The 27,332-nt window shown below is 67.6% G+C and overlaps 5 protein-coding genes across 10 annotated transcripts; 1 reads left to right on the top strand and 4 right to left on the bottom strand.

The window, feature by feature from the left end:
* Window positions 1–972: 972 nt before the first annotated feature.
* On the bottom strand, window positions 973–5,555 carry CRABP2 (cellular retinoic acid binding protein 2). The gene is made up of 4 exons (XM_040577905.1): window positions 5,359–5,555; window positions 2,791–2,969; window positions 1,742–1,858; window positions 973–1,615 (listed from the first exon to the last, which is right to left on the bottom strand). Exons 1-4 carry the CDS (start codon window positions 5,426–5,428, stop codon window positions 1,565–1,567), a joined length of 417 nt encoding a protein of 138 aa, XP_040433839.1. The 5' UTR covers window positions 5,429–5,555; the 3' UTR covers window positions 973–1,564.
* Window positions 5,556–10,223: 4,668 nt separating this feature from the next.
* Window positions 10,224–13,224, bottom strand: ISG20L2 (interferon stimulated exonuclease gene 20 like 2). Of its 2 annotated transcripts, none has more exons than XM_040578011.1 (4): window positions 13,129–13,224; window positions 12,063–12,766; window positions 11,578–11,778; window positions 10,224–11,198 (listed from the first exon to the last, which is right to left on the bottom strand). In XM_040578011.1, exons 2-4 carry the CDS (start codon window positions 12,696–12,698, stop codon window positions 11,085–11,087), a joined length of 951 nt encoding a protein of 316 aa, XP_040433945.1. In that variant the 5' UTR covers window positions 12,699–12,766; window positions 13,129–13,224; the 3' UTR covers window positions 10,224–11,084. The 2 variants fall into 2 exon arrangements, with proteins under 2 accessions (XP_040433945.1, XP_040433944.1); XM_040578010.1 differs by having other exon boundaries at window positions 13,113–13,223.
* A 149-nt stretch (window positions 13,225–13,373) lies between these two features.
* METTL25B (methyltransferase like 25B) lies at window positions 13,374–16,340 on the top strand. Of its 3 annotated transcripts, none has more exons than XM_040578009.1 (7): window positions 13,374–13,417; window positions 14,277–14,455; window positions 14,526–14,816; window positions 14,896–14,958; window positions 15,068–15,798; window positions 15,878–16,065; window positions 16,138–16,340. In XM_040578009.1, exons 2-7 carry the CDS (start codon window positions 14,354–14,356, stop codon window positions 16,296–16,298), a joined length of 1,536 nt encoding a protein of 511 aa, XP_040433943.1. In that variant the 5' UTR covers window positions 13,374–13,417; window positions 14,277–14,353; the 3' UTR covers window positions 16,299–16,340. The 3 variants fall into 3 exon arrangements, with proteins under 3 accessions (XP_040433943.1, XP_040433941.1, XP_040433940.1); XM_040578007.1 differs by lacking the exon at window positions 13,374–13,417 and adding an exon at window positions 13,424–13,540; XM_040578006.1 differs by lacking the exon at window positions 13,374–13,417 and adding an exon at window positions 13,577–13,840 and having other exon boundaries at window positions 14,233–14,455.
* Window positions 16,341–16,393: 53 nt separating this feature from the next.
* MRPL24 (mitochondrial ribosomal protein L24) lies at window positions 16,394–18,300 on the bottom strand. Its single transcript, XM_040578015.1, is given in 7 exon segments — window positions 16,394–16,605; window positions 16,705–16,835; window positions 16,924–17,027; window positions 17,111–17,206; window positions 17,322–17,399; window positions 17,401–17,515; window positions 18,172–18,300. Coding segments are annotated over 6 exon segments (648 nt in total). The 5' UTR covers window positions 17,503–17,515; window positions 18,172–18,300; the 3' UTR covers window positions 16,394–16,468.
* An 876-nt stretch (window positions 18,301–19,176) lies between these two features.
* HDGF (heparin binding growth factor) lies at window positions 19,177–27,193 on the bottom strand. Of its 3 annotated transcripts, none has more exons than XM_040578012.1 (6): window positions 26,758–27,193; window positions 20,576–20,652; window positions 20,252–20,390; window positions 19,953–20,135; window positions 19,661–19,866; window positions 19,177–19,507 (listed from the first exon to the last, which is right to left on the bottom strand). In XM_040578012.1, exons 1-6 carry the CDS (start codon window positions 26,842–26,844, stop codon window positions 19,501–19,503), a joined length of 699 nt encoding a protein of 232 aa, XP_040433946.1. In that variant the 5' UTR covers window positions 26,845–27,193; the 3' UTR covers window positions 19,177–19,500. The 3 variants fall into 3 exon arrangements, with proteins under 3 accessions (XP_040433946.1, XP_040433947.1, XP_040433948.1); XM_040578013.1 differs by having other exon boundaries at window positions 19,681–19,866; window positions 26,758–26,890; XM_040578014.1 differs by lacking the exon at window positions 26,758–27,193 and adding an exon at window positions 23,031–23,177.
* Between the last annotated feature and the right edge of the window lie 139 nt (window positions 27,194–27,332).

Below are 27,332 nucleotides of genomic sequence, written 5' to 3' on the forward strand. Positions count from 1 at the left end.
CACGCACCGGGGGCTGCGGTGCAGGATCCGTGCATGTGTTGGGGTGCAGGATCCGTGCACGCACCGGGGGCTGCGGTGCAGGATCCGTGCATGTGCTGGGGGCTGCGGTGCAGGATCCGTGCATGTGTTGGGGTGCAGGATCCGTGCATGTGCTGGGGGCTGCGGTGCAGGATCCGTGCCTGTGTCGGGGTGCAGGATCCGTGCACGCGCCGGGGGCTGCGGTGCAGGATCCGTGCATGTGCTGGGGGCTGCGGTGCAGGATCCGTGCATGTGCTGGGGGCTGCGGTGCAGGATCCGTGCATGTGTTCGGGTGCAGGATCCGTGCATGTGCTGGGGGCCGGGGTGCAGGATCCGTGCATGTGTTCGGGTGCAGGATCCGTGCATGTGCTGGGGGCCGGGGTGCAGGATCCGTGCACGCGCCGGGCGCTGCGGTGCAGGATCCGTGCATGTGTTGGGGCCGGGGTGCAGGATCCGTGCACGGGCCGGGGGCTGTGGTGCAGGATCCGTGCATGTGCTGGGGGCCGGGGTGCAGGATCCGTGCACGCGCCGGGGGCTGCAGTGCAGGATCCGTGCATGTGTTGGGGCCAGGGTGCAGGATCCGTGCATGTGCTGGGGGCTGCAGTGCAGGATCCGTGCATGTGTTGGGGCCGGGGTGCAGGATCCGTGCACGCGCCGGGGGCTGTGGTGCAGGATCCGTGCATGTGTTGGGGTGCAGGATCCGTGCATGTGCTGGGGGCCGGGGTGCAGGATCCGTGCACGCGCCGGGGGCTGCGGTGCAGGATCCGTGCATGTGCTGGGGGCTGCGGTGCAGGATCCGTGCATGTGCTGGGGGCTGCGGTGCAGGATCCATGCCTGTGTTGGGGCGGGGGGTACAGGATCCGTGCATGTGGTGCAGGATCCGTGGCTGTGCCGGGGGCTGGGGTGCAAGATCTGTGCATGCACCAGCAGGGGTGGGAGGGGACAGGGACACCAGCTGGGGGGGCGGGGGGTGTAGGACATTTATTGAAAAGAGGAGGGAAATGATTGGGATGATCCCGGGGGGGGCTTCAGCCCCGGGGGGGGGGGGGGAGGGGGGAAGGTGGGGTGGAGGGCTGAGACCTGGTGCTGCACAGCCGCGGTGCCAGCGGCGCAGGGTTGGTGGTGACCCCTTCCAACACAAGATTCACAAATAAATACTGGGGGGGGGGGGGGGGGGGGGAAGGGAGGGGCTGCATGAAAAAACAAAATTTAATCGAATCCGAAGTGGTTTGAGCCAAGGCAAATGCCCAGGGAGGCGGCGGCGCAGACCCCCTGCCACTGCGGCTGCAGCAAAACCGGCCAAAAAATGGGATTTTCTGGAGAAAAAGCCACGTCCCTGCATCCCCCCCGCCCCCACCCCCCCAAAAATAAAACCCCATAGGTCGCTCTGTGGTACCCCCATGGGAAGCTGCAACCCCCTCCCCATGGCTTTGGGGGGGCACAGGGGGGGCGATGGGGGGGGGCAGAGGCATGGAGAGGGGGATGGGGATGCTTGGGGGGTGGGGGGGGTGGGCAGTGGAGCTGGGGGGGGGGGGGGGGGCGGGCTTCACTCCCGCACGTAGACCCTGGTGCAGACCACGTCGTCGGCCGTCATCGTCTGCAAGAGGAGCAGGTCATGGGTCACGGTCCCCAGCCCACCAGAGTTGCCCAGCATGCACTGGGGCAGAGATGCCCCCAGTGGGGTCCATCCCCCCAGTGGGGTCCCCCCCTCCCCAGTCCTCACCAGGATGAGCTCCCCATCGTTGGTCATCTCCCTGGACCAGCCCGTCTTGGGCCCTTCGCCCTTCAGCAGCCGCTGCTCACACACCATCTTGTTCTCACTCTCCCACTTGGCCAGGCTCTGCAGTTGGGGGGGGGGAAGAGTGATGTTGGGGGGGGGGGGGAGGGGCACCTCCAGAAGCCCCCACCCTCCCCCAACGCCCCCCAAGAGGTGGACGGGGCCATTCACCCAGCACAGTGACAGTTGCCCCCATTCATCTGTCACCCGTGTGCGGGAAGGGACCAGCCCCCTGCTCACGTGTTCATGCCAACATGCATCTGCATGTGCATGTACACACGGGAGTGCTCCTGCCCTCCTGCAAAAGGCGTGTGCATGCACAAGTGTGCACACATGTGACTGCATGCACACACATGACTGCATGCACACACATGAGCGCTCCTGCCCTCCTGCAAAATGTGTGCATGCATGCACATGCATCTGCGTGTGCACACACCTGTGTGCATGCACACATGCGTGAGTACTCCTGCCCTCACGCAAAATCAGGTGGGTGGGTGCAGATGTGTGCATGCATGTGCATGGGTGTGCACACATGCAACTCTTGTGCACGTAAGCGCTCCTGGTCTCATGCAACATGTGCACGCACCTCTCTGCATACATGCATCCATGTGCATGTGCACACATGCGCCTGCATGCAGACACACGCGCTCATGCCCTTGTGCAAAACATGTGCGTGATGTGTGTGCATGTACAAGTGCGTGCACCTCTCTGCATGCATACATGTGCATACATGCGCCTGTGTGCAGACATGGGCTCATGGCCCTTGTGCAAAACATGTGCGTGACGTGCATGCATGCACAAGTGCACGCACCTCTCTGCATGCATGCGCATACATACGCAAGCTGTGCACACGCGAGGGCTCATGCCCTCGTGCAAAACGTGTGACATGCGTGCACACGCAACTGTGCATGCATGAACATGCACACAGACACATTAACACGTCAGAACACACGTGCATGCGTGACACGCGTGCACAGGCGTGTGCAGGTGCCCACCTTGCAGGGCCGCCCATCCACCGTCTGCTCCTCGAACTCGTGGCCGATGCAGAAGCGGATCTCGGTGGTGCGCACGGGGGTGCAGGTCCTGATGTAGAAGCTCTCCCCGTCCTGCCGGATCTCCACCGCCGGCTTCGAGGCCGCCGCCACCGCGATCTTCCTCAGCATCATGTTGACCCCTGGGGAAGGGGGGCAGTAAGACACCCCAGCCCCAGCACCCCCCTACTGGGGGGGGCGGGGGGGAAGGGGAAAGGAACTGCCCCTTCCCTGGGGGGTGGGGAGGGTCGGGGGGAGTGTAAGAGCCCCGGGGGGGGGGGGGGGGGGGGGGGAAGGTGGAGTTGGGGGTTCAGGGAGGGGGGTGTAAGAGCCTCGGGGGGAGGGGGCACGTTGGTAAAGAGCCTGGGGGGTGGGGGGTGTAAGAGCCTGAGGGGGGTGGAGGGGCAAGACCCTGGAGGCGGGGGGGGGGGCAAAGCCTGGAGGTGGGCAGGGAGGGTGGTAAGAGCCTCGGGGGGGGGGGGGGGGAGGGGGGGACGGACACAAGAGCCTCGAGGGGGGGGTAAGTTTAAGAGCCTGGGGGGGTGGGGGCTTAAGAGCCTCTCGGGGGGGGGGGGGGGGGCAGGGCCCCCTCCGGGTGACCGTGGCGGCGGGGGGGGGGTCACGGCCTCGGCTCCCACACGTGGCAGCACCATGTCCCAGGGGGACCCCGAGCACTGCAGATGGCTCAGGGCAGCCCCCCCCCCCCCAATCCCCCGACCACATCTGGCCAACATCTGGCTCTGGTTACCTGGGGGGGGAAGGGGAGGGGGGGAGGGCGATGCTGGGGCCAGCTCCCCGGGGCAAGGGATGAGAGTGATGGGGGGGGGGGGGGGGGGGGCGAATGCTCCCCCAGCCCGGGGTGACGGCGGGGACACCCCCTCCCAGCGTGGCCGGGTGACCTGCATGACACCCCCCCCCCCCGAGGGGTCCCCCGGTCCTGTGTCATGTGTTGTGTGTCCCCCCCAGGGCAGCTGGGGCTTTGTCCCTGCTCCGGTCCCATCCATCATGTCCCCAACCCCGGCTGTCACCAGGGAGCTGCTCTTTGGGGACATTGTTCCCCTGTCACCCTCCGGCAGCCGAAAGCTTGGGGGGGGGGGGGGGGGGGGGGGGGGGGGGGCAGCCCTACCCCCCCCCCAGAGCGAGACCATGCCCTGGCTACCCCCCTGCACCCCCAGAAAGGGTCCCTGCAGAAAGGGGGTCCCTCCCATCGCGGGGGACACGGGGGGACACACACGGGGGGGGGCCTGAACCCTCCCACCGTGGGGGTGGACCCGGCGCTGTGGGGACCCCACCCCCCCCCCGGGATGCCCCTGCTGAGTGGGTCAAGTGGGGCTGGGGACCCCCCCTCCGCAGCTCCCTCCCTCTGAGGCCTGACTCATGCCAGGGGGGGCCCAAACCCCACCAGTGGCACACGCAGCCCCCCCCCCCCCCCCGATGCTCATAGAGTGGGGGGACACACAAGGAGAAACAGCCCCAAAAGCTGGAAGGGGGGATGATGCAGCCAAAACTGGGGGCTTGACCTGACGCCCCCCCCCCATCCCCGCCAAGGGGTTGTGGAGGTATCAGCATCCCCCAAAGCTGCTGAAAGGCTTGGGGGGAGGGGGGTGGGGGGGCAAGGGGTGGGGGGGAAGGGCAGGAGCCCCCCGCTCCGGCGTGGGAAAGGGCTTCGGGCTGGCAGATTTATTTTCCTGCTGAGGTTTCTTCGAGCCAGTTTCACCGGTGGGGCTGGAGGGGGGAGAAAGGGGGGGGGGGGATGGGGGGGGGGGGGGGTTGGGGAGTGAAATCCAAGAAAGTGATAATTATACAGAAATATTTGTTACGTATCCCCTAACCTGGAAAATATTCTGCTCCGGCAGCTCCCCGGCGGGCGAGGAGAGGGTCAGGCGGAGGGGAGCTGGGGGGGGGGGGGGGGGGCTGGCTCTACCCCTGCCCAAAGCCCTGGGGACCCCCCCAGCCTCTGCCCCCCACTTTTTCCCCCCTACGATGGGTCCTGCCCTGTGAGCCCCCCCCGCGAAGGACCCCAAATGAGCCCCGTGACCCACGCACCCGCTATCAGGCCAGGCTGTGGGTTTGGGGGTACCGGTTGAATCTGGGGGTCCTGGTCCTGGTGGGGGCTGGGGACCCCTGTTGGGTGGCTTTGGGGTGGCTGGGTGCTGGGGGGGGGCACACACCCCCTCGGTGCGAAGGGGAAGGTGATGGTGGCAGGGGCCTGGGGGGAGGTTGGTGCCTGGGTGGGGAAACTGAGGCAGGCTGGGGGGGGGGGGGCACGCTGGACCCCTCGGGAGCAGGACACGCTGCCTGTCGCCCCCCCCCCCCCCCGTGCCTCAGTTTCCCCAGTGGGGAAGCAACACCGAGGGCTTTGTGAAAAAGGGGAGCAGCCTGGGGGTCCCCCCCCAACACGCGGCGCCCCCCAGGCTCTGCGGCCCCCCCCCAGGCTGGAGGACGGGTTTGGAGGGGAGGTGGGGGGCAGGACCCCCTGCCGCCCCCCTCCCTCAGCCAACCGGGGTGGGGGGTCCCGGGGTTCGCACTCACCCAGCGCCTTCAGCAGCTCCTCGAAATTTTCCGAGCTCTTCATCTTCCAGTTCCCGGAGAAGTTGGGCATCGCGGCTGCGGGGCGGGGGGGGGTGGGTCACCGGGAAGGGGTGGGGGAGGGGGGGGCACCGGCTGGGGCGGGGGGGGGCGGGGGGGGGAAGAACCCGAGGGGAAGCGAGCGGCACCGAGCGCCCCGCCGCTCTCCCGGCACGGCCCGGCCCGCCCGCGCCGCCGTTTTATTGCGGGGCTGGTCCCACCCCCACCCCTACCACCCCCACCCCCCACCCCCCCCACACACCCCCCCCGCCCCCGCCCCCGGCCCCGGCCCCGCGGCGGCTCCGCGCTCACCTGCCCCGGGGGCGCCGGCGGGACCCCCCAGCTGGGGGGTGCGGGCTGGAACCCCCCCGGCTGCCCGCAGCCCCCTCCGAGCTGCCCGCACCCCCCCCAGCTGCCCGCACCCCCAAGCTGCCCGCACCCCCCCCGAGCTGCCCGCAACCCCCCCGAGCTCTCTGCACCCCCCAATGCTGCTCACAGCCCCCCCTGAGCTTCCCGCACCGCCGCCCGAGCTGCCCGCACCCCCCCAAATCCCCCTGCACCCCCCAGACCTGCCCGCACCCCCCAAGTCCCCCTGCACCCCCCAGACCTGCCCGCACCCCCCCAAATCCCCCTGCACCCCCCAGACCTGCCCGCACCCCCCAAGTCCCCCTGCACCCCCCAGACGTCCCCTCGCACCCCCAGCGCAGCTGGGTGCTGGCTGGGCACCCATGGGCGCACACACACCTGGAGTCACGCCAGCAGCACGCGTGTGCACACACACCCACATGCCTGCACACACATGCAGGTATCCGCACACGCGTGTGCAGGTGCTTGTGCACGTGTCTTCATTCCTGTGGAGCTACATATGTGCACGGGTGCAGTTTGGCTGGCTGTGTGTTCTGACACATGTTTGTGCACACGCGTGTGCACGCGTGCAGGGGCAGGGAGCGGGGGGGGCGGCTGTGTCACCCCCCGGGACCTCGCCGCGCTGTGGGGGGTTTGCTTTGGCTGCGGGCCCGGGGAAAAGCAAGAGAAACCGCGCACGTAGATTTAAACCCCGATAAAGGGGCGCGGGCGAAGCGGGAGGAATTATTTTCGGGGGTTTCTCTCCTCCGCGAGAGGCCGGAGGAACGTGCCGCGTCGGGCAGGTTGTGCCATGGTGCTGGGCATCGTGCCATGGCGGTGGGTATCGCACCACGGTGGTGGGTATGGTGCTACGGTGCTGGGTATTGCACCACGGTGCTGGGCATCGTGCCATGGTGCTGAGTATCATGCCATGGTGCTGGGATTCATGCCATGGTGCCAGGTATCGTGCCACGGTGCCGGGTATCGCACCATGATGCTGGGTATCGCACCACAGTGCCGGGTATGGTGCCATGGTGCTGGGTATCACACCATGGTGGTGGGTATCACACCACGGTGCCGGGTACCGTGCCACGGTGCTGGGCATCATGCCATGGTGCCACGGTGCTGGGTATCGCACCGCAGTGCCAGGTATCACACCACGGTACCCAGTATGGTGCTATGGTGCTGGGCATCACGCCATGGTGCCGGGTATAGTGCCACAGTGCTGGGTATCACACCACGGTGGTGGGTATCGCACCACGGTGCCAGGTATCGCACCATGGTGCCAGGTATGGTGCCACAGTGGTGGGCAGCATCACACCATGGTGCCAGGCATTGCACCACGGTGCCAGGTATCACACCATGGTGCCGGGTTATGGTACCACGGCGCTGGGTTACAGTACCACGGTGCCGGGTATCGCACCACGGTTCTGGGTATCGCACCATGGTGCCAGGTTATGGTACCACAGCGCTGGGCATCGCGCCACGGTGCTGGGTATCACGCCACGGTGCCGGGTATCACGCCACGGTGCTGGGTATCACGCCACGGTGCCGGGTATCACGCCACGGTGCTGGGTTATGGTACCACGGTGCTGGGCATCGTGCCCCGGCCGAAATGCAGCGGCCGAGCAAGAAATGGCGTTTCTGGTTCATCGGCAGCTCTGAAATGGAAGAAGAGAGATTTCTGCTCTGGTTCAGGAGGGGGGGGGGGAAACCCTCCACCGTCCCCACCCCTCCTCCCGTCCCCACCCCCCCCCTTGCCCCCAAAACGTGCGGGCGATGCTGGCGGGCCAAGTCCTGGCTTGCAGCGAGTCCCTAATCCCCCGAAGAACAGGATCTGGAACAAAGAGCTGACAGAACCTTACCTACAGCCGCGCAGATGCTCGACGCGATGCCGGGGGGGGGGGGGACGGACGACGACGATGGGGAGGGCTGAAAACCCCGGCTAGGGGGTGGGGGGGCTTGGGGAAGGGGTGTAGGTGAAGGGGTCACCCCAACCTCTTCACCCCGGGGTGCAGGAGTCGCGTCCCCCCAGCGTGGAGTAGCGGGAAGGGGGGATGCTGCACGTGCTCCGAGTTTGGGGGAAAAGGAAAAAAAGCCTCATTTCTAGGAGGAGCGGGGGGGATCTGCCTGACACCCCCCCGAGGGCACTCCCCACTCCCAAGGACCCCTCATCCCAGTCCCCAGGGCACCCCCCATTCCCGGGGACCCCCCATCCCAGCCCCCAGGGCACCCCCCATTCCCGGGGACCCCCCATCCTGGTCCCCAGGGCACCACCTCATTCCTGAGGACCCCTCATCCCGGTCCCCAGGGCACCCCACCATTCCCGGGGACCCCTCATCCCAGCCCCCAGGGCACCCCCCATTCCCAAGGACCCCTCATCCTGGTCCCCAGGGCACCCCCCCATTCCCACGGACCCCCCCATCCCAGTCCCTAGGGCACCCCTCATTCCTGGGGACCCCCCATCCCAGTGCACTGGGGCCGTGCCGGCCACCGCACCAGCCCCACATCTGGAAGGGATTTTGCCGGGAAGGGCGGATGGATAAAGCCTTCGCACCCCACCCTCCTCTCCCTCCTTCCCACCCTGGGAATGCCCTGGGGTGGGCAAGCAAATAACCGGCCCCAAATAACCCTCCCCGGGTACCGGGGACCCCCGGCCGCAGGCAGACGAGGAGCAGCATCCCGGGAGGTGTCACCCCCCACCCCCCCTTTTCCCGGCGGGACAGGCTGCCAAAATCCTGGCAAACCGCAGAAATCCTGAGGCCAGAGCCCGCAGTGGACTCCCCCCCCCCAGCTCAGCCCCCCCCCAAATGCTGTCCGTGGCCCCCCAGAGCCTGTCAGGGGGGGACATGGCTCCTTGGGGACACTGCCCCCCCCCCCCCCCCAGTGTCCCCATCCCACGCCGGATGCAGGGAAGGGGTGACGTGGCCCCACACCCCACAAACGGCTCATCCCCCCCCCCCTTACAACCTCTCCCTGCATTGGGAAAGCGGACGGGGGTCTCCAACGCAAGGGGGGCTGGGGGGGTGACCCCCCCCCCCCTGCAGGTCGCCTGTCGCTCCAGCCCCACATCCCTGTAAATCCATCCCAGCTGATGGGGTGCAGGCCCCCCCCCCCCCCCCCCCCCCCCCCCAGCCGCTGCGGAAATGAATGACCGTGGGCTGCCCCGCTGGGGGACCCCGGCTTGGGGGGGGGGGGGAGCCCCCCACACCCCACGGCCACCCCAGTGGGATCCTGCCCCAACCCTGGACCCCGGCTCGTGGCTGAAGGGATCCCAAGGGTGGGATCTGAGCGAAGACCCCCGACCCCGCGCCGCCGGCTGCATCCAGCATCTGCCGCCAAGCTGGGGCCAGGCCGCCTGCTTCTCATTTCCAAAGACGTAAAAAACTTTAATGACCGGCCATTTATAACGAGCTCATAAACCCCCCCCTCCCCCCCCCAGTCGCTTCCAAACCCAGCCCAGACACAAAGGCTCCCAGCTTCTCCTCCGCCCTCTCGCCTTCCTTTGGATTTTGGGGCTCTAACAGCTTCCCCACCCCCTCCCAGGATGTAGCCAGGACCTGGCACACACGTGTGCACACGTATGTGCACACATGTGTACACACGCGTGCACACACACAAGCCCTGGGAGAGGGGAAGCGCTGCAGCCCCCCCTAAAAACCACCCCGCCTGGGGGGTGCTCAGGCAGCTCCACCCCAGCACGCTACCCCCAGTTTTATGTTTAAATCCCGCCCCCCCCCCCCCCAAAAAAAAAGGGGGGTGGCCACCCCACTGTGGGGGCTGTGAGCTGGTTGTGGCCCCCAAAACTCCCCCTCGGTCCCCGCAGCCGGGAGCCAAGCGCAGCCACGTAAACACGCCGAAAGGCTGGAAAATGTGACGCACGCCGGGGGCTCAGGACCAGGACCGTCACCTCCTCCCCCCCTCCCCGCCCTGCAGGGCCGCATCCAGCCCAGCGCAGGCGGGAGGGATCCCCCAAGGTGCCTGCTGGCTCAGCACCAACAGCCACACAGCAGCCTCGGACATTTTGGCCACCGCGGCCTCTCGGTGACACCAGTGGTGGGGACCCCCCAGCTCTCCAGCACCCTGCGGCTTAACCAGAAAATGGGGTGCAGCTGGGGGGTCCCCAGCAGCCCCGGGCAGGGGGAAGGGGTACGAAGAGGAGGCGGAGGGTCACCGGGAGGCAGATGTTGGCAGGTGATGGGTGACAGCTGGCAGCGCCACACCAGGGGCCCACCTGGAGCCTGCAAACGCTGTGCTCAGCACCAGGCACCAGCACCTCTCCCCTCCCGGCCCATTCCAGAAGCCAGTTTGCCCATTCCGGAGGCCAGCTTGCCAAGCTGGGGGGCAACCAAAAGCACGTGGAGGGGCATCTCACTCTGCCCGGTGTGGGTGGCACCGTGCCCCGCAGAGCCAGGGCTGAGCGCCGTCCCCAGGGCCCGGAGGTCCCCTCCATCCCCCACTCCTCCGGTGAAAGGAAGGGCTCGTTAATCATTTCTTTTTAATTGGGATTTTATCCATCAACCTTTCAGTTCAAAGCAGCCCCCCCGGGGCGGACTGAGAACTCTGGACACGTTCAAGAGTTCAGGCAACAGCCGCGCGTCCGTGTTCGGAGGCACCTGTGACAGCCCTGGCGTCCCCCGCGGGGGGACACACAGGGTGGCACGGCTGCAGGTGAACGAGGTGACACCAGTGACACCGGTGACACCGGTCCCCCGTGCCCGGGCTTGCCCCAGCCTCCGCATTCACAGCACCACTTACGCAACGAGGAAGGTGGCACCCAAACCACCGAGGGAGAGAAGCTCCGAAATGGGAGCAGGGACTTTCCGGCAGGATCCGCTTCCCACCTCCCGCGCGCTGCCCGCTCCCACGCCCCAGCCCGGAGCCTTCGGCGGTTCCTGCCCTTGTCAGAGGTAGTTTTGCAAGATGGGAAGAACCGGGAGGGAAGGAGCCTGCTCCGGGCACGGATGCCCCCCCCTGCCTCCGGTAACTGAGCGCATGCGGCTGGCAAAGCCCCGACGCCGCACCCAGACCCGCAGCCCCGCGGCGTTATCGGCACCTCCGGCAGCACCGAGCTGTTCTGGCGGGGGGGGGGGGGGGGGCAGCACCCAAAGCCCCCCCTGGCAAGGCACAGGCTGGCCCCAGCTCTCCCCCACGTCCCTGGGGGAGGACGGAGCACAACAGCAGCGGCATGACAAGGCACACCGGGGGCACAGGGACGGTCCCGCCTGGCTCCCACCGTCCCCGCTACCTCGCCCGGAGGGATGGAGTGGCCCCTCGGCGCGCTCCCGGTTCCTCCCCGCGGGCTCTGGGCCCCCCCTGGGGCGCAGGATGGGGGTGCGGGGCTGTCAGTCCTGCTCGGGGTTCAGCATCAGATGTTGCTCCCACTCTGTCTCCACCACCTTGTAGAGCTCCATGGTGGCCCGGGCGTCCTCCACCGAGCAGTGGCCGGTTTTCCCGACCTGTTGGGGACAGAGGCGCAGTCCATGTCACCCCTCCAATACCGGCTGAGTGGGGAAAAAGCCCCCCCAACACGCTGGAGGGGTCCCTCCCCCTGCGGGCTGGCTTCCAGGGAAGGGGAAACTGAGGCACAGGGCTGCCCTGCCCTCCAGGACTGGCAGCAGCGGCTGAACTTGGGGCGCCCTGGCCTCAGGATTGCGTGTGACACCCCAATCTTTCCCGGAGGATGGACCTCCCTGCTCCTGCCCCCCACAACGTAGCACAGGGGGATCCCCACGCTGCTCCCTGGCTCCTGGGGGAGCACGGGGAGCTGCCGGCTGAGTCCGCCAAGAGGGGGGGGAGGGACGCCAGGATGGGGGAAGGAGGATTCAGCCGAGTTACCTGGATATCCTTGTGGAGCAGCTGCTTGGTGAGGCGCTTCAGGGAGATGGAGACGTTCTCGGGGAAGCCGCCCTTACGGTTCAGCAGGGGGATCCGGGACGTGTCCCGGGTGAGCGCCTTCGGGTGGAAGTACTTGAGCGCCTTGAAGTCGTTGGAGACGGCGTGGCCGACCACGATCTTCCCAGCGAGGATGCGCAGGATCTAAGGAGAGAGGGATGAAATTGGGGTGAGGGGGGGGGGAAGACACCCAGCGGGCTGTTCCATGTGGGGCAGGAGGTTTCTGCCCCACGGGGGATGTGGTGCTGCCCCACTGCCGGTGGGGAGGAGGAGATTGGTGTGAAGAAGTGGGGAAGACGCCACGGGCACTCCTCACCCACCCAGATGAGCCCCTGTAGCGTGACAAACCCCCCTGAGACAAACTCCCCCACCCTGTGGCCCCCCACCCCGGACCACAGCCCCCCCAGGGACACACGGGGGGGGCACACCTCTCGCTGGGCCTTGCTGAAGGGGACGGCGTTGGCCATGTGGTGCCGGCGGATGCCGCTCCAGCGGGTGCGATAATCCACGATGGGGGCGACGGGACGGATGTACTGGTCGTACATGACGTCACCGTTGTAGCTGACGATGCTGCAGCGCGCCAGGTCGCTGGTGCGCCCGCCGGGCCCTGTGCCCACCATCTCACAGTCTATGGCCACCAGTTTGGGGGGCTGCGGGGGGAAGGCTGGGGGGCTTCCCTTGCTCTTCGCCGCCCCACGGGGCTTCGCCTTGATTTTCAATGGAAGCCCTGTCCTGTTGGAGCTGGCGGAGCTATTCTGCGCGGCCGCGCCGGGCCGGGTGACAGATGTGGCACCGTTGGCTTTGCGGCACGGCTTGGGCTGGGGGTTCCTTTTCTCCTGGTGTCCCCCGGCTGCCCCCAGCCCCTTCCCCCTCCGACCTGGCTTCTTCAGGGAGCCTCTCCCTGCTGGCGGCTGGACCACCGGCAGCTGCTTCTGCTTCAGCACACCCCGCTGCTCCAGCGCCCGCCGCCGCCGCAGGAACCGCCGGTGCTTGGGGTTACCGGGCTCCTTCCTGCCGGGGCGCTCACAGGGGGTAAAGTCCACGTTGAGGAGCAAATCCGTCATCGTGGGAGCGGGGGTGGCGGGAGGGCGACCCCCGCCCCGGGGCTCCCAGCCGGCCAGGCCAGTCCTGCCTGCAGCGGGGAGAGGTGGCTCAGCACCGGGGGCCTGGCACCAGGCCCTCCCCAGCACCGGGGGTGCCGGCACTGGGACCTCCCCTCAGCACCTGGGGTCCTGGCACCGCCCCCCCCCCTCCCTCAGTACCGGGGAACCTGGCACTGGGCCCCCTCCCTCAGCACCGCGGGCCCTGGCACCGGGGCCCACCCTGTACCGGGTGCTCCCTGCTCAGCACTAGGGGCCCCTCCCGCAGCACCCGGGGCCCTGGCACCGGGGCCCCTCCGGAACCGGGGACCCCCACCCCCCCTCAGCACCGGGGGTCCTGGTACCGGGGACCGCCCGGCACTGGGAGATGCCCCTCACCTCAGCACCGGGTCCCCTCAGCACCGGGGTCGCCCTAAGCAACAAGCGCCCCCTTCCTCAGCCCTGGCCCTGACGCCGATCACCCACCTCCCCCCGCCCCCCCTCCCCCCCTCCGAGCCCCGGAAGCGGAAGTTGCCCCCGCGGGGGAGCGGCGCGTGGCCGGCGCGGTGCGGCCGCGCACGGCAGTGACGCAAAACGGCTGCGACCGGGCGCTGTAGTGACGCAATAAGGTTGCGCCGCCGCCCGCACGCTCGCGCCCCCCCCTCCCCGAGTGCGCATGCGCAGCGCCGCGGCGGGAACGGGCGGTGAGTGGCGCGTGGGGCCGCTCTGGCCCGCCGGCGGGCGCCTCTATGGCCTGGGCGGCCTGACGTCACGGGTGACGTCATGGCCCGGCCCTGCGTCATAGCTGGTCGGCGAGGGGCAGGCGGGTGCGTTGCTGGAGGTGCCGGGTGGCGTCACGGCCGCGGGGGAGGCGCCGCGCTGGGTGACGTCACGGCGTGGTAACGTCGTGGCGTGATGACGTCACGGTGGCGGGAGGGCGAATTACAGCCCCGCGCGCTGCCGTGGCCTGGTGACGTCATGGCCATGGGAGGGGGGCGGAGCTGTGCTTCTGGGTGATGACGTGCCGCAGTGATGTCGTGGGTGATGTCATAGCCGGGTGACGTCATGGCCGTGGGAGGGGCAAACCCGTTCTTGCGTGATGTCACAGCCTGCTGATGTCAGAGACGGTAAGGCCTGCTGCCGTGACACAGGACACAGCTGGAGGGGGGTGGCTTCATGGGGTGACACCAGAGCCCCAGGGGGACACACCCCAGGGTGACACTGGAGCCCCAGGGTGACACCAGAGCCCCAGGGTGACACACTCTGGTGTGACACCAGAGCCCCAGGGTGACACCAGAGCTCCAGGGGACACACCCCAGGGGGACATCAGGGCCCCAAGGGATATCAGAGCCTCAGGGGACACACCCCAGGGTGACATCAGAGCCCAAGGGGGACACCAGAGCTCCAGGGGACACACCCCAGGGTGACACAGTCTGGTGTGACATCAGGGCCCCAGGGTGACATCAGAGCCCCAGGGGACACAGTCTGGTGTGACATCAGGGCCCCAGGGTGACATCAGAGCCCCAGGGGGACACTCCCCATGCTGACATCACAGCACCACAGGCCACACCCTGTGATGACATCAGAGTCCCAGAGGTCACGCCCTGCGGTGACATCACAGCCCCAGCACTGAGGACACGATGGCCGCCCCCTCCCCCAGCCTGCAGCGGGAGCAGCAGCATGCGGCCGACATCATCCGCCTCCTGACGCTCTACCGGCCGCTGCTCGACGCTTACGTCATCGTGAGTGTCCCCACGCGCCCCCCCCTTCCCCCCTCACCGCGTTCCCCCCACTGACCCCCCCTCCCCACAGGACTTCTTTGTCGAGGGGCTGTGGGCGCAGCTCCCCCCGCCCTGGCAGGCCGCCCTGGCCACCGCAGCCCCCCAGCAGCTAGCTGGGCTCCTGGGGGGCCGGGGGGGGGCGGGGGCTACCTGGCCCCTCTCCCTGCTAGCCTTCGCCGCCGCTGCCCGCGCCCTCGCCTTCCCCCGCGGCCAGTCGGGGGGGGGCTCCCCGCGCCCCCCCTGCCAGAGCGCCCGCCTGCACCCCCTGCTCCGCCGCCACGTCAAGCCCAAGAAGCAGCACGAGATCCGGCGCCTGGGGAAGGTGGGTGGCCGTGTGTGTCCCCCCCCATGCGACACCCCCCCCCCCCGCAGACCCTCCAACAGCCGCCCTCTCCCCACAGCTCCTGCAGCGGCTGAGCCAGGCCACCAGCTGCGACCGTGTGGTGGACGTCGGAGCGGGGCAGGTAGGAGCAGGGCGTGACGGGGGGTGTGGGGGGGCCATGGGGGAATGTGTCGTCCCCCCCAAGCTGAGCGCCTGTGTCCCTGTCCCCCCGTCCCCTCCCCCTCCGCCAGGGCCACCTCTCCCGGTTCCTGGCCTTCGGCCTCGGCTTATCCGTCACCGCGGTGGAGGGTGATGGCCGCCTGGCCGGGATGGCGGAGCGCTTCGACCGTGAGCTGCTGCGGGAGCTGGGGAAAAGGGGGGTGCTGGGAAACGAGGGGCCCCCCCAGTGCTGCCAAACCCCCACCCGCCGCCCCCCACCTCCCCTCACCCCCCGGGGTCCACGCCACGTGGCCGGCCGCCTGGACCCGGGGGCTCCCTGGGGGGAATTCCTGCTACCCCCCCACCCCCCAGGGCCTGGCCCCGCCGCCAGGAACCCCCTGGGGGGGCCGGGGGGGGCCGAGGGGGGGCAGCGGGTGCTGGTGACGGGGCTGCACGCCTGCGGGGACCTCAGCCCGGCCCTGCTTCGCCACTTCGCCCGCAGCCCCGCCGTGGCCGCCATCGCTTCGGTAGCCTGTTGCTACATGAAGCTGTCCACCCCGCCGCAGCCCCCCGGTTGCCCCCCTGGCTACCCGCTGAGCTCTTGGGTAGCCACATTACCGGGCCACGAGCTCTCCTACCGGGCGCGGGAAGCCGCCTGCCATGCGCTGGAGGAGTACGCGGGGCGGTTGCGCCGGCAGAGCTGCTCCCTACGCGCCCATTGCTACCGCGCCATCCTCGAGACCCTCATTCGAGCAGCCCACCCCGGCATGAAGCACCCAGGGGTGCAGACGGTGAAGAAGGCGCATGCCCTCAGCTTCCCCCAGTGAGTTTGGGGAGGGGCGCACCCCCTTTTTTGTCCCCCACCCCGCTTGTTTGCCCCCCTGCGTGACGTTACCCCACAGGTACGCTCGCCTGGGGCTGCCCCGCGTGGGGTTGGATCCGGCCACCATCCCGCTGGAGACGGAGGCGGTGGGGGCCATGCTGGAGCAGCAGCACAAGGTGGTGGCTTTCTTCAGCCTCACCCTGCTGCTGGCTCCGCTGGTGGAGACCCTCATCCTCCTCGATCGCCTGCTCTACCTGCGGGAGCAAGGTGGGTGCCCCCGTGGGGTGGTGGGGTGGTGGGCGGCAGTGTTGCCAGGACCCACCCACCCGCTCCCCGCAGGTTTCCAGTGCGCCCTCGTGCCCCTCTTCAACCCCCGGTTCTCCCCGCGTAACCTGGTGCTGGTGGCCGCGCGGACCCCCCTGGGCACGGTGCTGGCAGGCCTACATGAGGACAGCAGTGACGACGAGGACGCGGGGGGGGCAGAGCCCCCCAGCTCCTGATGCCGGGCGCGAACCGCAATAAAACTGAGATTTATAACAAAACCAGCGGGAGCTAGCTGGGGGCTGTGCAGAAAGCACCACGCGCCGCAAACAGGGAAAATAAAGGGGGGGTCTTTATTGCAGACCCTGACCCCAGGGGGGTTCTGGCGTCCCCCCGCATCCCCCCCCAGTTAATACCAGTAGGATTTCTTGGCCCTGCGTGTCTCCACAATCCCCATGGCGTCCATGATCTCCTCCTCAAAGGTCTTCAAGGATGGCACGTACGTCTTTTTCAGCGCATCGTCCTCTGACGTGTCCTTCGGGCCGTCTGTGGGCAGCCAAAGGGACAGCGCTGAGCCCCTCAGCGGGACCCCCACCCCCCACCTCCAGGGGCTGACAGCACCCCCCCTGCCCCGGCCCCACTCACCGATCCACTGCTCGGGGACGATGCCGTCCCAGCGCTGCCGCGGGGGCAAGGGGATGATCCGACCGCTGCGCAGGGAGACGCGAACCCGCTCGCCCTCCTCTGTGTAGCGCCATTCCACCTCTGTTGGCTTCCTGCCGGCAGAGAGCGTTTGGGGGGGGACAGGACTTTGGGGAGGGGGGTGCACAGGGGGGGTCCCCTTATCACCCCCGTGGCTGTTACCGGTCCTCGGGGTCCACCAGCGAGATCTGGTTGAGCAGCAGCGGTGCCTCGCTGGCGATGTAGGTCCCGGGATATTTGGCGGTTGGGTTGATGTAGCGGTAGTGCTGTGAGGGGATAGGGGAGGTTACCGACAGCCCATGTCCCCCAGACCCCGTACAACAGCCCCTCCCACCGGCTCCCGCCTCACCGTGTTCAGCCCTTCCACCACAACCCAGTTGCGGGCTCGCACAACCTGCGTGACCATTGCCTGCTTCCCCGCATCCTTCCCAGTCAGGACCTGGACCTGTGGCAGGAGGAGGGTGTCAGGGGGGAGGGGGTCAGTGGTCAGAGGGGGCCCCCCCAGCCCAGTCACCATCCTGGGAGGGGGGTGGGGTGTCTGGGGATGGGGGAAAACTCACTGTGTCACCCCGAAAGACTTTCCAGTCTTCCCTGGCGATGGGTTCCACAAAGATCTTGCGGCGGCACAGCCCCGGGGGGGTTGCGGCGCCGGGCAGCGGCGGTGTCTGGGCGCCACGTGCCGTGCCGGTAACCACGGGGCAGCCGCAGCCGCTGCACGTGCAGCAGAGCCGAGAGGCGCATGGCACCGCAGGAGCTGGGGGGGTGGGGGTCAGCGTGGGCCCTGTGCCCCCCAGGAACCCCCATTGTGCTCCCCAGCGTGATGCGCCTTGGGTAAGGGGGGGAGCCAGGCTTTCTGCAGAGTTCCCACTCCCACCCCAGAGGGGATCCAGGCCTCCCCCAGCCCCTCCCAAAGGGGACCCAGGCCTCTGCAGAGACCCCCACCCCTCAGAGAGACCCAGGCCTCTCACAGACCCCCCTCAGAGGGGACCCAGGCCTCCCGAGACCCCCGCCAGCCCCTCAGAGGGGACCCTGGCATCCCCTGGAGATCCCCTTGCCCCTCAGATGGACCTCGACCTCCCTAGACCCCTCCAAAGGGACTCCAGCCTCACCAGAGACCCCCACCCATCAGAGAGACCCAGGCCTCCCCCAGACCCCCCCAAAGGGGACCCAGGCCTCCCCAGACCCCTCCCCACCCCTCAGAGGGACCCAGGCCTCCCCAGACCCCCCCCCACCCCTCAGAGGGACCCAGGCCTCCCCAGACCCCCCCCCACCCCTCAGAGGGACCCAGGCCTCCCCAGACCCCCCCTCACCCCTCAGAGGGACCCAGGCCTCCCCAGACCCCCCCTCACCCCTCAGAGAGGACCCCGGCCTCCCTCCCACCCCTCAGAGGGACCCCAGCCCCCCGCTCACCCCCGTGTCCCCGGCCTCTCCCGCGCCTCGCGCCGGCCGGGGGTGGGGGTGGGGTGGGGGTGGCGCGGTGCACGCCGGGACGCGTAGTCCCGCCAGGCGGGGGCGCAGTGCACGCCGGGAGCAGTAGTCCTCAGCCCGCCCCTTCAGCGCGGTGCATCCTGGGAGTGGCGGCGGGCGGGGCGCCGGGCACGCCGGGAGTTGTAGTCGCAGTTTCCTCCCCCCTTCAATGTACCCGGTGGGGCCTGAAGCTGCTCCGGGGCGGGGGCCGCCGGGGAGGAGGGGGGGGTTGGTGGCCGGGCTGTGGGGCGACCCCGGGCCCCTCCCAGCCCCACTATTGCCTCCTCCCTGCCTGCGGCCCAGCACCCAGAGCCGTGGGGTGGGCGGCGGGGTGGCCCCGAGGCCTGGCCCCTTCCCCGGGGCCTGCCCAGGCCCCGCGGTGGCAGCGGGCGCCCCGCCCGGGCAGCTGGGAGCTGTAGTCCCGTGGCGGGGCTGGCACCCGGCCAGGGCTCCATTTTCTACTAAGGGAGCTTGTTGTTCGTCCCCGGGGCCGAGCCTGGGGGCGAAGGCGCTGCCATCCCAGGGTCGGGGCGTCCCCGCTGCTCCCCGAGCCCGTCCTGCCGCAGGGCCGCGATTGAGGCACGGCTCTGTAAGGAGCCAGGGCACAGCGAAGCAGCAGCCCCTCACCCTTGCTTTCATGCAGAACTGTTTTCCTATTTTATTAAACACCTTCCCTCTAAAAACCTTCCCCCTGCCTCTTTCTTTCCCTCTGTCAACCCACTTCTCAGGAACAGCCTGCAGCTCCCTGCCTGCTCCGCTCCCTTCCCACATTTCCTTCTGGTCCCCCTACTGCACCCAGAAAACAAACCAAAGCTGCTGCCGGGGTGCGGAGGATGCCGAAGCCCCTCTCCCGCAGCAGCCTTGGCGCCGCAGGGTTAGGGCAGCCCAAAACCACTAGCATGGGGGAAAGGAGCTGACCCTGGGGCACAGAGATGCCAGAGGAAGCACTTTAAAAAGGCATGAATCGCTTTTATTTCAAATCAACTGATCAGCCCCCTAGAAATCACTAATACAAAGCATGCGCCCCGCGACGGCGGGGCCGGGAGATGCAGGTCGGTTCAGGGGTTCACGTTACCGGGTTTCTCTTCATTTTTCCTCTCTTTTTTTTTTTCAAAAATTTTTTTTCCTTTTTTTTTTTTTTTTTTTTTTTAAATTTCATTTTCGGTTTGTTTTTCTTGTCCAGAGCTGTGGACGTGACGAGCCGACGGGGCAGCACCCAGGGAGCCCAGCGGGGAAGGGGCAGGTGGGAAGATCAGCTCGCCGGGGAGGCCGCTACAGGCTGCGGAGAGCCAAGAAGAGACCCGGGTGCTCGGTCACGGACCCCGTGGCACTGGGACCCCCCTCTCCCTGCCGCTGGGGATGTTCCCCCGTGCCCAGGGTGGGCAGGGAGGAGCCCAGCTTTTGGGGATGGGGGTCACCGCACCACCCTCACCTCTCCTTGTGGTCTCTGACCTCCTCCGTGCCCGCCTTCTCCTTGCCCTCCTGCTTGGTTTCGTTGGCGTCCGGCACGCCGGCAGCATCACTGTTCTTCTCGCCTTCGGCTGGGTTGGGTTTCAGCTCTTCCTTGGGGGCCTCTTCGTTGTCTACCTTCTTCTCCCCTTCCTGCCCCTCTGCCTCCTTGGTGCGTTTGGGGGAATCCTGTGCAGGGGGGAAGCTCAGCTCAGCCCAGCCCCAGACACCCCCCTCCCCATTCACTCGCATCCCCATTCCCGCCGTCCCCCTACCTCCAAAGCATCTTCCGCTTTCCTCTTGATCCCAGCTTTCTCGTTCTTCTCCTTGGACTGCTCGTCGATCACCAGCTTCCCCTCCTCATCGCTGCTGCCCTCCGCATTGCCCTTCTTCTCCCCGTCGCCCTCCGGCTCCCGCTCCGGCTCGGCGTCCTCGGGGCAGCTCTTCTTCTGGGTGGGCTGGAGGGGACACAGAGGACTCACAGAGGGGAACCCGGGAAGGGGGAACGGGGGGGAAGGAGGCAGCTGGAGGGGGATGCGAGGTGCTGGGACCCCCCAACTGGCTCGAGACCCACCTGGTAGCCAGAGGCTTTGACGGTGGGGTTGTTCTCGATCTCCCACAAACCTTCGCTGAACCCTTTCCGTTTGTTGGGTTTCCCGAACTTCTCCTTGCATTCTTCATAGGGGAAGAGGTCTTTGGGCCCCAGGAATGCCCTGCTCGGGGGATGGGGGGGGGGGAGGGGAGGGGGAAGCAGTGAGGGATGGCAGCTGGTGGTGGTGGGGGGGTCTCATCTCTCCCCAAAACCCCCAGGGCCGTTGGCAGCGCTGCCACATGGAGGGGTCGATCCATCAGTGCCCCCCTCGGCCCTGTCTCCCGCACGCACCGGGGCCCCACTCACGTTTCGTGGGTCCCAAAGAAGAAGACTTGGTATTTATTGGAGGAGGATTTTACTGCAGCTTCCGGCATCTCGTCAATCTGTGCGACACAAAGGACGGGGTGAGAATCGGGGAGGGCAGAGGCCCGGCTCCCCCTGACACTGGGATGTCACCCCACCGGCTGGGGACACTGGTGTCCCACACGCTGCATCCAACCGACTGACACAAGCCCAGCAAGGGAAGAAAACGTTATTCCTTGACAATTCACCCACCGGCCAGCAACACCGTGGTTAATAACACAACCGGCTGTGCCCACCGGTGCTGGGTCAGGTGCTGGGTCAGCGGGGGGCTCCCCTTTTCCCTACCCCATGGGGACGGCCGAGGAGCGGCCGCCGTAAGCTCTTGTCTAGACTGGCTCAGACATATTTAGCTCAGCAAATTCACGCGAGAGGCGTGCCGGTGGCGCCGGTGAAGCCAGATGCATCGCCTCCAGCCCTGGGTCGGGGCATAGGGATGTGTCGGGGGGAAGAAGGGGACAAAGCCGGGAGGTGTTGGGGTGCCTGGTGACACCATCCTGCTGCTGGGACCCTCCCCGCAGCTGAAACGGGGTCACTGGCCACAGGGAGGGCACGGTGAGGGTCCGCAAGCAGCCGGTGCCAACCCCACTGGCAGGTGCCGCTTCACCGAGTGTGAATATTCCCGAGGCGCCAAGCAGGAATAGAGCGAAAGCAACTCCGGCTGCTTTTTATAGCATCTAAAAATAACGTCCCCCCTCCCCGCTCCAGCCAGCGTGAGGAGCGCAGCCATAAATTCCCCGAGAAAGCCTCAAAGGGAGCTGGAAGGAGCCGAGGGAGGATGCGGGTGGGGGTCTCGGGGTGGGCACCAGCACGTCACCGGGCAGGAAGGTGCCAGTGCCAGCGGCCAGGTTGCTGGGTCCCATTCCCAGCGCGCTGCTGACTCACGGCACGACCTTTGCTAAGTCACTGCCACCCCCTGGCTTGCCCAGCCTCAGTTTCCCCAGCTGGCCAGGCCAGTGCCAAGCTGGGGTGACGGTGGCATGGCTGCCACTGGGTTCCACACCCCCCCCCCCCATTCCTCCCAGCACGTTACCAACATTGTGATGCTCGAGGGCTGACCTGACCAAGGGTTTCTCCCGGTTTGATTCCTAGATCTGGGAATACCGTGCAGCTTCATTCCCCAACACCCAGGAACTAACACGTGCCATCGTGCCGCGTGGCAATGCCGACACAGGGCAGCCGGGTGGGATGGGATGCCGGCATGCAGGCTCTGGGATGCGGTGGGCAGTTGGTGTCATGTCCCACACATGGTCTCCCCTCCCAGAAAGCTGAATCGGGGTTGGGATGAGCCTCCGTGCCATCCCCACCACCCGAATGTGGTTGGGGACACCTGGGCTGTCCCCCTGCATCCATCTTTCCGGATCCAGGGTGTGTCTCGGGATTGGTGATGTGCCTCCACCCAGCACCTCAGGGCTCCCGGCACCCCCAAATGCAAGGAGACACGTCAGGAGCAGGGATGAGGCCAGCGGGGACAGTCCCCAGCGGTGCAAAGGTTGTTCTCACCCTGGTACCAGCCACCACCACACCCCGGCGAGACCCCGTCCACCCGCAGCCCCCAGCGCTCGCCGCCGCCCGAGGTACCACCATGGTGGCAGCTGGGAGCAGCGGCTCCATCCCCGCACGGCACCGACGGGGCGGAGGAGAAAATATGAGTCAGAGGGGTGGCCAGATGGGGTGCTCCTCTGCGGGCCACGGTTCTGCAGGTCACCCCCAGCATGATGCAGACCCCAGAGCCCCCCAGGCGAGAACATGGCCCCCCCCGAGCCCCTCACGGTGCCAGGACCCCCATGGAGACCCCCCGGCTGTGCCATTCCCCCAACTGGTTTCAAAACCTCCTTTCCCCAGGAAAGGCGGCACACGTGGCGTCGAGGGCAGTGGGGACAGGGTCCCATGGTCCCCGGCGCCATGTCAAGAACCGTCCTTGGCCAAGGTCGTGGCACAGGCAGCGGTGGGCCCGGCACTGGGTGAACCTCATCACTCCCCCACAGCTGACCCACGTGGCAGCTGGGATCTGCCGCCCAGCCTGGCCCCGCCAGCGCCAGCCCCTTATCTGCCCCTTTTCCACCCCAGCCCCAGAGAAAACAACCTGGCATCTCTATCTGCAGGGGCAGGCGGGGAGATATGGGGGGGGACCCAGGCAAGTTACCCCGGTGGGGACGGCGATAGCGCAGGCTGGGGGTGGGAACCCCCCCAAAAACCCAGAGGGGGGCTTATGCTGCCCAAAGCACGTGGTCCCCAGGAGCGAGCATGGCCACGAGGGCTTTGCTGTTGCCAGAGCTGGTTGGAAACTATTTGTACCCCCCCAGAGACACCCCCCCCATAAGGCTGACAGCCCACCCAGCTGCCAAACTGCCTGGCGATGGTCATGGGGTTAAAGGGCTGCAGTGCCCAGTTAACGTACACGTGTGCCTGTCGCCATTCCCATTCCCGCCAGCTCCTGCAAAACGCCACCAGTGTCACCAGCCTGTCCTTGCCCAGGGACCTGTGGACCATGGGGCTGAGGGGGGGGGGGTCTGAAAACAAGTGGCTGGGTCAGACCCCCCGGGAGGGAAAGCTCTGGAGCGTGGTAGGGGAGGGACAGGCACGTACCCCAGTGTGGACTCTGCCCCCAACCTCTGCACTTGACCTTTGCAACTGGTCCACGGAACACGAGCGGAGCAAGGCTGGGAGCAGCCCGCCCTGCGCCAGCCCTGGGGGGACCCCTGCAGCACCGGGGTGCTGGGAGAAACCCACCCCCTGCCTCAGTTTCCCCACAGCTGGATGAGGACTGGCAACTGGGAGGCGGCTGTCAGGAAGGGAGAATTAATGGAATTCATTCATGTGGGTCACAGCTGATAAAGCATCTGGGGGGGGGGGGGGCACACGCAGCTGGGCTGGGGGTCTACAGCACAGGCTGTGTACCCCTCTAGGGCTTGCACCAGTCACCCCATCCCAGTGTCCAGGCTGGGCGCCGAGCTCTCACTGGGACTCAGTGGCACGATGCCAGGTTAGAGCCCTGTGCTGGTGGGCTTCTCCCAGCGCCGGGCAGCCCCAGCCCACCCCCCCTGGCACCAAACTACCCGGTTTCTTCTCCGAACAGAGGCAAAGCGTTCAGCGAGGAGCCCCCCCCTGCCCCCCCATCTCCCCTCTGCCCCCGCTGAATGCCCGGAGATGGGAACAGGTGGTGCTCAGGGAGGGGGACACCAGCCGTGCTGGGACCCCCGGCGTGGTGCTGGCCCGGTGCAGCGGTCCCTGCCGCGCTCCCACGCCATCCTGGCAGGCTGTAAGGAAGAAGGGCTGGGGACCCCGCACCACTGGCGAGCCATAGTGGGGGGGGCAGGTGGCAGGGACCCCACGGAGACGGGGCGAGGGGAAGGAGATGGCTTCATATGTGGCCGACTCGGGTCCCTGCTTTCGTGCCTCAGTTTCCCCTCTAGCCGGTGCTGCCCCTCTTGGGGAAGAGGTTACCCCTCGGGGGGAGCTGAGCTGCTGGCACTGGGGATGGTGCCAGGTGCCACCTCCTGGGCAGGGGGGACCACAAGCGCCGTCCCCAGAGAAAGGGTTGGGGGAACAACCCCCCTCCCCACCTCCCCGCGGTGCCTCCGGCTCTCCCGCCTCCATTTCTTCCCTCGCCGTTTCTTTCTGCTCCAGCCACACCTGGTCGGAAACAAAAATCCCAGCGAACAACCACCCGCGGCCGGGGAACGTTTCATCACAGCACCCGATTAGTCACGGGCAAACCCTGCCTGCTTCACCCCAGCCCGCCGTGGGATTAGTCACCGGCGGGAGGGCAAGGGGGGGGGGGGGCTCAGCACCCCAAAGCCCCCTTTCACTCAACCCAGCACCCGCCCAGGCTCGGGAAAGGCTGCCGGCGCTGCTTTCGGAGGGAGGAAAACCTCTTCCCCCAATGGCCCCCAAATGCTCCTGCCATCATGGTGGCGGGGAAAGCGGCTGCTGGGGATGGAGGTCGGGGTGAAACTGGAGCGGGCCTCGCCCCCCAGGGCGCACGTAGGCGCTAATTCGGTCCCTGGGAGCTCAGCCTGGCACCCAGCTGCCTGAGCCCCGACCCGGGGTCACCCCGACACCGCGGGGCACCCATCAAGCGAGGGGGGCTTCTGGCGAAGCGGGGTGAACCCCGCTGGGATGCAATGGATGAAGGAGGAGGCAGCGGGTCGGCGTTGGGGGTCGGGGGAGCATCGCTGGGGGGTCGGGGGAGCATCGCTCCCCCCTTGCCAAGGGAAGCAGTGGTGGAAGCAGGCGCAGGACTCCCAGGGATCCCTCTGGCTCCTCCTCGCAAAGCCGCTTTCAAATGCGCGTTGGGAGGCCAGTGCCAAATCCGAACGGCTCCCCACCCCCTCCCCGGCCTCCCCGCCAGAACCCTACAAACCAAACAAAAGTTATTCAAACCCGAGGAGGGGAAGGAGGAGGGGATATGGGGGGGGGGGGGGGGTGTGGTGTGTGTGATGGTGGTGGGAGATCCTCGGCCTTTAAAGCCCGCTGTGCCATTCCTCCTCGTCTCGGTTTAATTTGGGGGTTGCAGGCGGCCCAGCTCCCTTTTGCAGCAAAGCCGGCTGGGGGGGTGGTGGGTGGGGGTGGTGGAGAAGGGGGTGGGGGGGGGTGAGGGTGGGGGGGGAACACTCCAAGGAAATTTTAAACTGCATCACCCACTGCTTAAAAATAACCAACGGCGGATTCTGTAGCCAGAGCTTCACCACAGCCACCCGGCCTGCCCAGGGCAGGATCAGGCCCCCACGGCTCTCAGCCAGCGTGGCCGAGGTGCTTTATCCCAAGGGGGTGCTGAGCCCCCTGCCAGATGCTCAGGACCCCGCCCCCCCCCCCCCCCCCCCCCCATCCACATGGCACCCAGGACCACTGGTGTGGGCAAGGCGGGCAGAGGCGGCGGGTCCGGAATACCCCGCGTGCAGCACGTTGCTCCCACCCCCTCACCCCCGCCATGTCCCCACCCCCCCGCATGCCCCCCCCCCCCCCCCCGTTCTAAGTCCTCAGTAATTATATTGATTTTTCTCAAAGCCAAACTCCCGGCGAGTGCTGGCACCTATTTAGCACCCAGGGCCCCGGTGACCCCTAAGGCCACGCAGACCTGGGGGACACGCTTGGGGACCTGCCAGCGAAGCCAGGAGCGGGGGGGGGAGAGGGGAGGCTTTAGCCCCCCCCCAGGTCTCCCCCAAATCCTGGGTGAAGCGGAGCAGCTCATCCAGGGAGTGGGAGCGATGGACCCCCCCACCCCGACACCTCGTGCGGGTCTCACTGCTGGCACCCTGATGGAGCGGGAGCCCGGGGGGGTGGGATGGGGGGGGGTAGGGGCCATGGTGTGGCCCACGTGGGAACAGAACCCCCCGCCCCAGCTCCACCAGGCGATGCCGGGGGGGGGGGGTTCACCCTGGGGAGGAGGCGCCAGCCTCGTGCTCCGGTGCAGGATGCGGCCCAGGTCACGGCTTCATCCCCATGTACGGGGCTGGGGGGGGGGGGGGGGGGGGGCGGCTCGTCCTGCCCTGTGGGTCCTGCGGCGGGGACCGAAAGGAGCAGGAGCAACACGGGGGAGGGGGGGGGGGGGCTGCCCACTCCCACGCGGTGGCCAAAGCCACGCGCTCCCCCACCCGTGACCCCCCCCACCTGTCTCCTCCTCCCCCACCCCCCGCTACTCCAATCCCTGGAGGGAACCGAATAAATAGCACAAAAGGGGCCCGGGGGACGCCGTTTGCAATATATTACACACCCCCCCCCCCAAAAAAAAGACCAAAACAACAAAACAACCAGAAATCGCTTTCCCGACACCCCCCCCCCCCCCCTCCGGTAACAAATAACCCCCAACTTTCCGCCCCGGGGAAGGGGGCCCGGGCCCGGCCTTACATAAGGTACCGGTAAAGTTGGCTCCAGCCGAGCACCGGCAGCCCCCTGACCCCGGTGAGCCACCCCCCCCCCCCCAAACGCTGCAGCTTGGCCCCGGTGAGCCCCCCCACCCCCCCCCAGCGCTGCAGCCTGGCCCCGGGACACCGGCTGCGGCGTGCGGCCGCCCGCGTTATGCAACGGGGAGCACCGGGGGGAGGGGGGGACACCAACCGGGGGGGGGGGGGTGTCCCATCGCCTTCCTCCCCCCACCCCCCCCAGGGCCTTCCCCCGTTCCTTACCCGGGCAGGCCAGTGGGGGTAACCCTTCATCTTGGCAAAGACCAGGTCCCCGCATTTGTATTCCTTCTGCCGGTTGGACCGGGACATCTTTGCTGGCGGCTCCTCCCGGGAACGGAGGGGGGGGGGGGGGGGGCGGGTAGGGGAGGGGGGGAGGGGGTTAAAGATGAAGTTTAGGAGGCAAAACCCGGCGAGGCAGGGATTAGCTCCCCCCCACAAAAAAAAATAATAGTAAAAAAAAAATTAAAAAAAAATAAAAAAGGGGGGAGGGGGGGGGGAAGAGGAGGGGAATCAGCGGCTTCTCCAGCCCCCCAGCGCGGCGGCCCCGGCGGAGAGCCCGGGGCGGGGGGCGGCGGCGGCCCCGGCCCGCGGTGCTAGAAGCGGCGCGGCGCGGCGGCGGTGGGTCCGTGCCCCATGCGGTTGTTTGTGTTTGAAATTCAATTGCTCCCTCCCTCCGCCACCCCCCCCCCCAACCCCCCCTCCTTCCTCCTCCTCCTCCTCCCGGTGGATGCGCTCGGAGGCTCGGCAGCGCGGCCTGGCACACGCACACCCACCCCACCCACCCACCCACACCCACG

The sequence above is a fragment of the Falco naumanni genome, chromosome 20, assembly GCF_017639655.2.
Source record: "Falco naumanni isolate bFalNau1 chromosome 20, bFalNau1.pat, whole genome shotgun sequence".
In the NCBI taxonomy this organism is placed as follows: Eukaryota; Metazoa; Chordata; class Aves; order Falconiformes; family Falconidae; genus Falco; species Falco naumanni.